At 43.6% G+C, this 13393-nt stretch overlaps 1 protein-coding gene and 1 long non-coding RNA gene across 3 annotated transcripts in view; one reads left to right on the plus strand and one right to left on the minus strand.

Annotated features, from left to right (window-relative positions):
• The window catches only part of LOC135054997 (coagulation factor VIII-like), a 638500-nt gene that overhangs the window by 362623 nt on the left and 262484 nt on the right, over nucleotides 1-13393 (minus strand). For both annotated transcript variants that reach the window (XM_063958535.1, XM_063958534.1), the window contains exons 13-14: nucleotides 8742-8948; nucleotides 7805-8414 (exon numbers count right to left, since the gene is read on the minus strand). In XM_063958535.1, the coding sequence (XP_063814605.1) occupies nucleotides 7805-8414; nucleotides 8742-8948 (817 nt within the window). The remainder of the gene's footprint in view (nucleotides 1-7804; nucleotides 8415-8741; nucleotides 8949-13393) is intronic.
• Nucleotides 1-13393, plus strand: part of LOC135054998 (uncharacterized) — a 221347-nt gene that overhangs the window by 65233 nt on the left and 142721 nt on the right. The window lies entirely within an intron of this gene.

Below are 13393 nucleotides of genomic sequence, written 5' to 3' on the forward strand. Positions count from 1 at the left end.
AATAAGCTTCTGAAATAGTCATCAAAAGCCACCTCGCCATTGTCTGCTGGTCAGCAGGCCATCCTTTCTTGTAAAATCCATAGAGACCGAAGACAGTTTCTGTCTTTCTGATGGCACTGGAATGATCCATGTAGATCCTTAAAGCACAGACTATGGGGGTCATTCCGAGTTGTTCGCTCGCTAGCTGATTTTAGCAGCATTGCACACGCTAGGCCGCCGCCCTCTGGGAGTGTATCTTAGCTTAGCAGAATTGCGAATGAAAGATTAGCAGAATTGCGAATAGAAAATTCTTAGCAGTTTCTGAGTAGCTCGAGACTTACTTCTACACTGCGATCAGCTCAGCCCATTTCGTTCCTGGTTTGACGTTACAAACACGCCCTGCGTTCGCCCAACCACTCCCCCGTTTCTCCAGACACTCCCGCGTTTTATTCTGGCATGCCTGCGTTTTTCCGCACACTCCCAGAAAACGGTCAGTTTCCGCCCAGAAACACCCACTTCCTGTCAATCACACTCCGATCACTTCAACGATGAAAATTCTTCGTCCGGACGTGAGTAAATCTACTAAGTTTTGTGCTAAAATACTTAGCGCATGCGCCCTGCGTACCATGCGTATGCGCATTTTTGCCTTAATCGCTCCGTTGCGAAAATCAGCAACGAGCGAACAACTCGGAATGACCCCCTATGTCCAAAGATGCATCTCCCGCAGAAAGATCCGGCCCTTGAAAAGCCGATACTACAATTTCTTTGTTAAGGTGGAATTTAGACACCACCTTAGGAAGATAACCAGATTTGGTTCTGAGAACCGCTCTGTCTAGATGAAATATCAGAAAAGGAGGGCGACATACCAATGCCCCTAAATCTGACACTCTTCTAGCTGAGGCAATAGCTAGTGAAAAGAGAGTTTTAGCTTTCAATCATTTAAGATCCACTTGTGTCAGTGGTTCAAATGGAGCAACTTGAAGCACCTTTAGGACTATACCTAGATCCCAAGGAGCTGTAGGAGGAACACATGGAGGTTGGATGTGAAGCATTCCTTGGAAAAAAGTGCAAACATCCTGCAGGTTAGCAATTTTCTTTTGAAACCATACAGTCAATGCTGACACCTGAACTCTCAAGGAAGCACCTGTAGACCTTTATTCATTCCCGCCCGAAGGAATGCTAGGACTCTGGAAACTCTGAAAGACCTAGGGTCAAATTTCCTGGCACTGGAATATTCAGTAATAAATGTGCGCAGAGGATGGTTTCTTTGCTCTAAGCATTGTTCGAATTACCTGTTGTGAAAATCCTTTTGCTTTCAGGATGGATGTCTCAAGAGCCACGCCGTCAAAGACAGGCGAACCAGGTGCTTGTAATAATAAGGACCCTGAGACAGCAGATCTGGATGTTGAGGGAGTAAAAACGGAGTATCCACTGACAGCCTCTTCAGATCTGTGTACCAATGTCTTCTGGGCCAAACCGGATCTATTATTGTCACGGCGCCCTTTCCCTGTTTTACTTTTCGCATCACCCTGGGCAACAGGGTGATTGGTGGAAACACATAGGCCAGACGAAAGTCCCATCTTCCTGAAAGTCACTTTGGGATGCTTTGTCCTTGACCCATATGCTGGAACTTTGTTGTTCTGATGGGAAGCCATGAGATCTATCTCTGGCAACCCCCACTTATCTACCAGCGTCTGGAAGACCTTGGGGTGTAAAGCCCATTCGTTTGCGGCTTACCTCCTTCATTGCCTTTTGGCTGCACGTTCCTCCCTGATGATTGAGGTACACTACTGCCGTTGCATTGTCCGAGCGAATTTGAAATGGTTTCCCCTGAAGATTGTCTTTTGCCTGAATGAGTGTCATGTATATGGCCCAAAGTTCCAATATATTTATTAGCAGGCAACTTTCTTCCTTGGTCCACTGCCCATGAATGCAACTTTTTTCTGACATTGCTCCCCAGTCCTGAATACTAGCATCCATTGTCAGAACCTCCCAATCTGAGATCCAAAAGGGTCGCCCTTTGTCCAGATGGGATGTCTGTAGCCACACCAGGCTAATCACCTCTGTACTTCCAGATGAAGGAACATAGTCTGAGTTTTTATTGTCTTATGTAACCCATTCCATTTGTAAAGGATCAGACGTTGAAAAGGCCTTGAGTGGAATTGAGCATGCTCCACCATGTCAAACGTCGACACCATTGATCCCATCACACGCATAGCTGCGTAAATGGATACCCCTTGACTGTGTAGCAGCTCCTGAATCCTCGACTGTATTGTGGATATTTTGTTCAGAGGTAAAAACACTCTCTGAAGATCGGAATCCAATACAGCCCCCAGGTGCGTCATACGTTGTGACGGAACCAGGGATGACTTTGCCCAATTTATGAGTCAACCGTGTCTCTGTAAACAAGCTATTGTCTGTTGCAGATGACGCTGAAGCAATTCCTGAGACTGCGCTAGGATTAATAGGTCGTTGAGGTATGGAAAAATTCTAATCTCCTGCCGACGGAGATAAGCCGCCATTACCAACATAATTTTGGTCAACACTCTTGGAGCTGTGGCCAGTCCAAATGGTAGGGCCTGAAACTCAAAGTGTTGCAGGAGGATAGCAAACATGAGATAGCACTGACGGAACTGTGCTATAGGAACATGCAGGTAAGCATCCTGGATATCCAGGGATACCATAAAATACTCCGGCTCCATGGCCAAAATAATGGAAAGTAAAGTCTCCATATGAAAGCAAGGTACCCAAATGTACTTGTTCAGCACCTTGAAATTGAGTATGGGTCGGAACGACTCATTTGGCTTCTGAACCAGAAACAGGTTGGAATAGAAACCTTGTCCTTGTTGTGCAGCAGGAACTGGAATTATCACTCCTGATTGAAGCAACTTCTGAACTGCCTCTTGTAAGGCCCTGGCTTTCGTTTCTACTGAAGATGGGCTGGTACAACAGAACCTTTGTGGAGGGTGTTACTTGAAGGCAAACGCATAACCGTGAGATACCGCTTCTTGCACCCAGGCATCTGTGGTGGACTGCTGCCAGATCTGTGCAAAATTAAGAAGTCGGCCTCCCAACCTGGGATCCCCCAGGTGGAGGCCTGCACCATCAGGCTGATGGCTTATCTTCTAGCTTGGAAGCAGGCCCTCTGGTAGCCCAATGCTTTTTAGTCTTACCAGACTTGACAGATTGGGACTGTTTGCCATAATCCTTTTCTTTTGCTTTTCCCTGGGTCCGAAAGGGCCGAAAAGCTGGAAACTAGGTTTGGACTTGTAGGTTGAAGGAAACTTCCCTTTCTGAGAGTCTGCCTCTGACTCCAGAATACTGTTTAATTTTTTACCAAAAAGGATATCTCCAGTAAAAGGCAAAGACTCTAGAACCTTCTTGGACTCTGAGTCAGCCTACCATGTATGTAGACAGACCGCTCTGCGAGCTGCTACTGCCGAGGCTGATGTTTGAGAGGCAATAGTACCCATATCCAAGGCTGCTTCTTCCATAAAAAAAAGCTGCCTGTTTAATATGTGCAATATGAGATTTTTGCTCTCTAGATGCCAGTGAGAGATCATCCTCCAATGCATCAGAACAGGCCTTCACTGTTTTTGTAATCCAGGCTGAAGCCATGGCTGGTCTTATTATTGCCCCAGACAAGGAAAAAATGTTGTTGTTTTTAAAAACATCTATTTTTCTATCCGTAACGTCATTTAATGATGTTGAAATCAGAGGCAATGTAGACTTTCACACCAATTGAATGACGTGCATATCTACCTTGGGGGCCACCTCTCTTTTTAAACAGTCCCCAGCTGGAAGAAGATGATGGGAATTCCATTTCTTTGGAATTCTAAACTTCTTACCATGGGGGTCATTCCGAGTTGTTCGCTCGTTGCCGATTTTCGCTATGCTGCGATTTGTTGCAAAATGCGCATGCGCAAGGCACGCTGGGCGCATGCGCTTAGTTATTTAACTAAAAACTTAGCAGTTTTGCTGTGGATCCTGCGGCGCTTTTCAGTCGCACTGCTGATCGGTGAATGATTGACAGGAAAAGGGCGTTTCTGGGTGGTAACTGAGCGTTTTCCGGGAGTGTGCTAAAAAACGCAGGCATGTCAGGGAAAAACGCGGGAGTGTCTGGAGAAACGGGGGAGTGGCTGGCCGAACGCAGGGCGTGTTTGTGACATCAAACCAGGAACTAAACGGACTGAGCTGATCGCAATCTGTGAGTAGCTCTGGAGCTACTCAGAAACTGCTAAGAATTATTTATTAGCAGTTCTGCTAATCTTTCATTCGCTATTCTGCTAAACTAAGATACACTCCCAGAGGGCAGCGGCCTAGCGTGTGCAATGCTGCTAAAAGCAGCTAGCGAGCGAACAACTCTGAATGAGGGCCCATGACCCAGGCCTCTTGCATAATCTCCGTTAGCTGTTCTGACCCCGGAAATTCAGTTCTGACTGTTTTCAAATGTTTAAATAAAGGAGCCTTGAATTTTAGCAAAGGCTCTGCTGTCTCCTCTAAGGATAGAATGGCTTTCATAGCACTAATTAGCTCAGGTATATCCACTGAGCCGGGACCTTCAACCTCATCTCTGTATGCAGAACCAGAATGCGAGGAATCTTCATCCTCCGACGTGTCCCCATCTGAAACGTGTAGACTGTGAAGATGTTGTTTCATGTCTGTGTGATTTACTTTCCCCAAGCCTTTCAGCCTATTTTTGTTGAAAGGCTGCAGATTCCTGGACTGGATGTGATACAACCCAGGGGGAATGTTGCATGTAAGGGATAACAGGGTAACCTATCAATGGCATAGGAGCTGGCATTATCCGCTCAGCTATATTGGATAATGTCTGTGCAAAAGCAGCCCATGGGGGTTCAACTTGAACCTGTGCCTGCCTAGGATTATTCAGGAGGCTTTTAGGAAAGATAAAACAATTTGCACATAATCCATTTTGAACCAGATCCTGAAAGGTTAACCCAGCTTTGCAGGACAAACATGAAATCAGTGTTGGAGCTGCTGTGGAGTGTATCCTCCTCACCCTTGCCTCTCTTAGACATGGTAAACAAATCACACACCGGTATGGTGTTAACTATACAATTTGTGACTGAAATCACTTCATAGCTTGTTAAAGTGACATACAATACAATCCCTCCCTGGTTTGCACCAGCATTGAGGATCGGTATATACACAGAAACTGACAGGAATAGTAAAGTCAGCATTCACACTAGCAATCAGTCACAAGTTATACATTAGTATAATAAGCAAAATGAGCACATATTCAACTACAGATACATTTCAAGTATGTAGGAGAAACATATTACTGCATTACCTTATTTAGGACATTTAACATATTCAGTCACACAATGAAAGAAACGGTAGCAATAATTTGCAGACTCATATGCATCAGGCACTTATCCAACTACACGCACCCAATGGTACTGTAGGTAGAGGGGCATATTTATTAAGCCTGGTAAAGTGATAAAGTGGAAGGTGATAATGCACCAGCCAGTCAGCTCCTGTCATATTTCAAACCTAGCCTGTAACATGGCAGTTAGGAGGTGATTGGCTGGTGCATTATCATCTTCCACTGTATCACTTCACCAGGCTTAATAAATCTGCCTCTTAGTGCTGAATCACCTGGCTCAGGAAAGTTGGATACAGGGAGACTTCACCCCTCTTCCAGGATCGATCAATATGCTAGTGAACGCTGAGTGGATCCAGAAGCAAATAGTGTACACCAATGCCCAGTGAACCCAACAGTGAACACAGACGCCCAAGTGAACACCGACACACCAGTCACACAGTTGCCTATGCTGCGACTGGGTCCTTTTAAATACACAGCGTCACAGTCGGAAGCAGGAAATCAGTTCATGGCTGGAAACTCAGAGAAAACTGGTCATGAACTGGGGAGAGGGGCCGACACTAATCCCTGGAGTTTATGATCCCTGGAGCCTAGTGCTGCCGCTTCAGCAACTGTTCGGTAGTCTCCATCCTGAAAACAGTGCGGGTGTTTCTCACGTCTCCCCCGCTATGCGGAACCGATGGCTTACCTTCTCCCCGTGCTCCAGCCACAGCCTGGTAGCCTCAGCTGGACTTGCTAGTACATCCTACACAGCCCGCAGAAACAGCACTGTACACATAGGTAAGCGTTGTCTAAGGTGCATGTACGACAATTTTTAGAAACTCGCTCAAAAAACATAAATCTATAAAAATAAATTAAATAGGCTTATGGCTGTCAAAATCAGCAGCCCAAAGATCGTGGTCCGGCTTCGGCTGCACCAACAAAAAAACTGAATTGCCTGAGCCAGGATTCGGGGATATAGAGGACTGGCCCGTTGCATTCTGGGAGGCCGAAAACTATAGATCGTTGGTGTTAATCTGCTGACGCTACTTCATATCCCACTGTATATCCTGTGGATACTACTGTGGACCCTGGAGGAGAAATACATAATTAAAAAGACTAACTATAATGATATACCAATAAATGAAAATGCAATGCTATCAGAAATCTTCACAAAACTATAAAATTGCTTTCAATACAATGCTGCCCCTCGTCAGTGGAACAAGCTTGATTTCTCTATTAGACTCTCCCCGACCTTGCAAAGCTTTAAACGGGCACTGAAAACTCCCCTGTTCTTCTAAGCCTACCCGTCAGCATAACCCAGTCTTGAGACCGTTCTCTCATCTTCATACCTAGGCCATCTCTGCCTCGCTTACTTCCTGGCACCAGGCCACCTTCCACTTGCTTGTACCTCATGTCACCTGTCTATCTCCCTCTTCCCCTAGATTGTAAGCTCCTTGGAGCAGGGCCTTCTTCCCTCCTGTTCATACAGCCCTCATCTCCTGCACTTAAATTACAGCTCTCTCCTACTCAGTGACTGTCTATACCTGCATTCCTCCTGCTCGTGACTGTTCATCTCTTCCAATGACTGCCCGCCCCAGTACTAGGCTGATTACTTCTTTGCTTCCTGACATCTCAGCTGTATTGTGTACTGAGAACTGTGGTGCTAATTGTTACCGGTGCTCTGTGTTTAGTTTTCTGTGATGTTAAGCTTTGTTTACCCTGTGTTGTTCTAATGTGTGTTCATTTAAGGCGCTGCGAAACACTTAGAAATAAAGGGTAATAATAATAATAATAATAATAAAAAATAATAATACTACAATAAAACAGAAATCCAGCATTGTCCAAAAGGCCAATTTGTAAAGCAATCAGTAAACTGGTTTCTAAAGCCGGGTACACACTATGTGGTATGCTCCATGTCTAGACTCCGATATAGTTATTAGTTTTATTGTTGTCTGTTCCATTTTATGTGAAAATCAGATGAAAAGAGAAATCACATGTAACAAGTAGATAATGAACAAGAAACAAACTTTGAGTAGAGGCCACATTTAATATGAACAATAGTTGCTCTGACACTGTTTTTCTCCTGGCAGTCGCTAGATGGCACCCAAATGGAGCTATTCAATTGTAGCTCCGTTCATCGCGCCTGCCGGCATCTGCATTTCAGCTCACACCCCCGGGGCTAGTGAGCGGAAATCCACAAAATGTGACCTGTTTGGGCGCACAAATGGCACTTTCTGCGATCGCGCCCAGCTTTTTGGTCAGGTTTAGCTGCTTTACATAGCTACACCCAACCTCTATGGGTGCAATCAACGCAAAAACTACATACAATTGAATATCACACCCGCGATCTCCCGTCACTTTAGACGGGAGATCGGGCACATTAATCAATTGAATACCACCCTGTGTATATAAAGCCAGCCACTCCTTTCCCTTTGTCACCTGCTATGCAATTAAAGGGTATGCTACTACAAATTTACTAACATAGATCTCTGTACTCACTTTTGTTTTTTAAGGTAAGGTGAATTTCCAGCTCCATATTCCCACCTCACCTCCACAGCTGCAATGAAATAAGTGCGCAGTTCCCTTTCAGTGCTACGAGGGTCTTTATCAGATTGGTCTTCATATAAGTCAATATACTCAAAATCAACATTGTTGTAGTCATCATAATAATCCACATGGTTATGTGCAGTTTTATTAATTGCCGATTCATTTTGTAACTGCTTGTATGAAAGATTGATAGGCACATTTTCATCTCTGTGCTCTGCATGTATGTCATTATGTAGTTCCTCTGTTTCATATTCTGTAATATGTTTTGCTTCAGTTGTATTGTCTATTGCTCCAACTGACTGGGACCAGTTTGTCAGAGGATCATCATTTACAATTGTATTTTCCCTATTTTCTGGAATCTTCTTTTTATGTAAGATGCTGCGTGGTCCAAAAGGGAAGATTTTTGGAGGCGTGGTCAAGGAATTTTTAAAAAATGAGGGATCATGTGCAAACTCCTCTGCATCGTCATGATCATAGTCGTAGTAATCATCTTGCATTACATTTAATTTTGCTCGCATACCTAACTCTGCCAAAGGAGATTTTGGCGCCACGTACCAGTGCCCTAGATAAATTGAGAAAATGAACAAGGTAAAATATCAGCCAGTGAGAAAGAGCAAATCACATGATCTTAATAGAAAAACAAACAGTTATACATTATATGGTGCATAGGCAAGACTATATGGCCTATAAGCATTTTTAGCAGAGGCTGTTGCTTTTGAGAGCAATCACCTAGCAGAGTAGTTTGGGACCAGTTGATAACCAATAAGATGTCTCCATTTCCGGCATGCTGACTTTTGTCAGAAGCTGTGTTTGGCACTACCACAATGGATAAGGTAAAAATCTTTAACAAACACCACCTGTCAAATAAATGAAAAGTAAAATAACTGACCTGGTTTCTCCATGTTCATGACAACGGTCTTCCCATTCATTGGGAAAAGAGTCAGAGTTTCTTGATAACTTGAATCCACCATAAATGTGTTACCTCCAAAGTAAATTGATAATAGCTCTGCGCTTATCCCTAGATTTAAAACATGCCATACACTGACTTCATTCTGATGAAAGCTGAGGTGCAAAGAATCTACAAGTCCATTTATAGCTAGAAGAAAGCAAAGCAATGTTAACACAGTATTTGCAGCAACAGAAGACATGACAGTCACTATTTCATATATGAAGTAATTAAGAGAGAGTTATCAAACTTTCTTAAGAGGACAAGTGGAATTGTTGCACACACTGTAGCAGTTAGTTAGACTCTAGTTATTTTATAGACTAACAGATAAATTAGAACTAGAATCTGAATTTTTGATAGACTAACAGATAAATTAGAACTAGAATCTGAATTTTTGATAGACTAACAGATAAATTAGAACTAGAATCTGAATTTTTGATAGACTAACAGATAAATTAGAACTAGAATCTGAATTTTTGATATGGGCAACATCTCTACTTGTCTTCTTTCAAATAGTTGATAAATCTCCTCCTATGGGCTTCTACTGCAATTTCCCCCGGAGAGGGATCCAATCGGATCTCTTCCAGCACCCCCCGCGGTCGTATGCGTGACTGGATGCATGTGCATAAAGTCTCCCGGGGCCGAAACCCGGAAGCCCTATCGCAAAGCACAGCTCTCATTGGGAAGTCTGTCCTTTGCAAATTTCCTTGTACATAACATCGTTATTTACGCCGGTATGTACCCAATAACTGGTGAAATGTACCGTATTGTGGATGCTTTGCTTATTACGTCCTTTGTATAACACATTCATTGGTACAAGCCTTCTATCATCAAAAACCTATGCATGTCATTAACTATGTCCTTCACATTTGTATGAAATATAATGGGATGATATCAAATCCAGCATAAGGGTTTATTCAGCATACCAAAAAAGCACACTATTGGGCAAACCCATGTTGCACTGCAGGTGGGGCAGATGTAGCATGTGCAGCATACCTCCCAACATGACCCTCCCCAGGAGGGACACAATGCTCTGCTCCTGGACTTCCCTCTTAATATATGATTGCCATCACCTGTGCTGAAACACCTTTCTTATCCATTAACCTGTTCAACACAGGTGCCGGCAATCATAAATTAAGAGAAAAATCCAGAAGCAGAGCATTGTGTCCCTCCTGGAGAGGGTCATGTTGGGAGGGTCACAGACTAGTGCAGCAAGTTAATTGAATCGACCCTTCAGAGCCTGAATCAATCATAATGAGTACTGTGCTGTCTGCCCAAAGCTGTATGCAAAAAGTCTGTTGTGTCTGACTGCATACTGTGTGCACTGCAGGTGGGGCAAAAACAACATGTGCAGAGAGAGTTAGATTTGGGTGGGGTGTGTTCAAACTGAAATCTAAATTGCAGTGTAAAAATAAAGCAGCCAGTATTTACCCTGCACAGAAACAAAATAATCCACCCAAATCTAACTCTCTCTGCACATGTTATATCTGCCCCCCCTCCTGCAGTGCACATGGGTTTGCCCATTAGAGAACAATTTTGCTGCTGTGATCAGGTCTGAATTAGACCCACAGTTACATGAACAGAGATAATGATATAGGTGGTCATTCCGAGTTGTTCGCTCGCTAGATGTTTTTAGCAGCCGTGCAAACGCTAAGCCACCGCCCACTGGGAGTGTATTTTAGCTAAGCAGAATTACGAAAGGAAGGATCGCAGAGCAGCTACAAAGTTTTTTGTGCAGTTTTAGAGTAGCACAAAACCTACTCAGCGCTTGCGATCACTTCAGATGTTCAGTTCCTGTTTTGATGTCAATCACTCTGTGGCCAGCAGTGCGACTGAAAAGCTTCGCTAGACCTTGTGTAAAAGTACATAGTTCATTGTAATAGTACGTCGCGCGTGCAATTGCGCCGCATATGTATGCGCAGAACTGCTGTTTTTTTGCCTCATCGCTGCACAGCGAACTAATGCAGCTAGCGATCAACTCGAAATGACCACCATATACTGGTGATTCCTAAGCAGAAGCACATATTTGTTTGCCACAAAAACAAGATAAAAACATGTTAAAGTAATGGGAAAACGAAACAAAAAAGTTAAATATATACAATAAAAATTATATACAGCTTTAAACTATATTTTAATTATAAATTATGTAAATTAACAGTAAAACACATTGGTTTTTAAACATAGAGCTACTTATAACACCAACACAAGCCAAAAGAGAGTAGTTGTATGTAGAGATGAGCAGGTTCGGTTCTTGGAGGACCGAACCCACCCGAACATTGTGATCCCACCTTACTCGGAACCCAAAGCGAGGCCGAACATCATCTTCCCGTTGTCAGATTCTTGTGGGCTCTATATAAGTCCCCGTGCATCAGCGCCATCTTCCCTCCGGCCACTTGCAGCATGTCCATCACAAGTTGTTGACAAATTACGAAACTTCGGATAAGAATGTACACCTAGATCCTTTTTCTCTGTAGGATCCAAACGCCTGAAATCCCCTCCACCAACACCCTCCTCATCGTCAACATACTCCTCAGTCAGGACCGGAAGTAGTCCTCCTGTATCCCATTTCATAGGCATGGCTGACTCCTTTCCTATCCGGGATTCCTCCGAAGGATACTTGAGTGCTATGCCTGCTGCTATTGCTGCTGGAAGTTGATCATCTTCATCCCAGAAGGGGACCAGGAAGACTACTTGTAGTTTAACCAAACAATTGACTGTTCAACAATCTTTTACAAGGAAGATGAAGTACGACAGCAGTCACCCAGTTGCAAAGCAGATACTGTATCTGAGGCAATAACAACTATGCTGGTGTTAGACGTGAATCCAATATCCACCATTAGTGCAGTGGGATTTAGACGGTTGATGTACTCTGTCCCTGGTACCAAATGCCATCTAATTCCAATTCTCTAGACAAGCCATTCCCAGTCTGTACATGGACATTGAAAGAAATGTTGTTCGTGTCCTCAGAAATGCTGTTGTACCAACTATGCAATTAACCACGGATATGTGGACAAGTGGAACAGGGCATAATAAAGACTACATGACTGTGACAGCCCACTGGGTAGATGTATTGCCTTCTGCATCACTAACAGCAGCAGAAGCACTAGCAGCATCTAGCAAATGCCAACTCATCTAAAGGCAGGCTACGCTGTGTATCACCAGTTTCGGTAAGAGGCACACCACTGAGAACATCTTTTTTTTTTTTTTAATGTAATTTTTATTCATGGGATCACAAAATGCAAACAGATACCAACGGATAGTGGTTTCAACAAGTTACGTTACAGATATAGCACAACAGCTGGCAATTATAAAGATAGCTGAAAGAAACAGTGACCCATTTTTGACCCAGAAAGCGGGTGGTATAAGATAGAAAAAAGGCCAGTCAGTAGCGTAGCTAACCGATGGATAGTTAAGAGTTAGAGTAGAAAAGGATCAAGAATAGAAAAAGTTAGAGAAGAAGAGACAAAAGAAGAGGAATGGACAGAATAGAAGAGAATAGAGTCCCCAGGAGGGTCTCCTCAAATATGATATAGGGTATCACAGATTAAAGGGTGAAGGGGCATGCTGGGTGGCCAGCCATGGACTCCAAATTTTCTCGAATGACTTAGGGGAGCAATTTATGATGCTGGTCATATAGTCCATGCGGTAAACGTACCAGATACGAGCAACTATAGATTGCATGGAAGGCGGGATAGGGTTTTTCCAATCTGCAGCTAGTTGACATGTAGTTGCGGAGACTATATGACGTAACAATTTATTTTGACATTTTGTTAGTGTTGGTAAGTTTAGGGGGAGGAGAATGTATTTAGGGTCAGAAGGAATAGAAATCTGCAACAAACTAGATATAAAGTTAATCACTTTCCTCTACATATGCGCTATTTTAGGACATGACCACCACATGTGTAGGAAAGAGCCCTCTGCGCCACATCCTCTCCAACATCTATCCGACGTATCCGGATACATTTTGCTCAAGCGAGGTGGTACGTAATACCATCTATATAGTAATTTCTAGACATTCTCTTTGATACTAACGCAGATGGAGCTAGACGCCGCGTTGCCCCATGCCTCAGACCAATCCTCGTTATCTAAAGTCGAGCCTAGGTCCGTTTCCCATGCTCTCTCATGGGGATCGCGCTGAGAGGGAGCATCCCCAGTGAGAGTAGTATATATGAGGGAGATTAAGCCTTTGGTTGAGTGACGTCTGAAACATATAGTCTCAAACGTGGTCAGGGGTCTTCTAGAAAGGACGCGTCCCATTGAGGAATGAAAATGTTTAAGTTGTAAAAATTGATAAAAGTACCTAGAGGGAATATCAATAGTTTCTTGAATCTGAGAAAACTGTGGAAAGGTAGTATCCCTGGTAATATCATTCAGATATAAAATACCTCTATCCTGCCAGGGAGCAAACAATGATTTATTTGTACCGGGAGGAAAAGCAGGATTGTGTAATATTGGGATGACAGGGGATGGGGCCGGGGCCAAGCCATATTTCCTATTGGCAAAGTCCCAAATCGTTAGTGAACGGGAGATTACGGGATGGGATGTTATAGTTTTGGGGCGACAGGATTTCGAAAGCCAGAGAAGAGAAGAGAGAG

The sequence above is a fragment of the Pseudophryne corroboree genome, chromosome 3 (genome assembly GCF_028390025.1).
Source record: "Pseudophryne corroboree isolate aPseCor3 chromosome 3, aPseCor3.hap2, whole genome shotgun sequence".
Taxonomy (NCBI): domain Eukaryota; kingdom Metazoa; phylum Chordata; class Amphibia; order Anura; family Myobatrachidae; genus Pseudophryne; species Pseudophryne corroboree.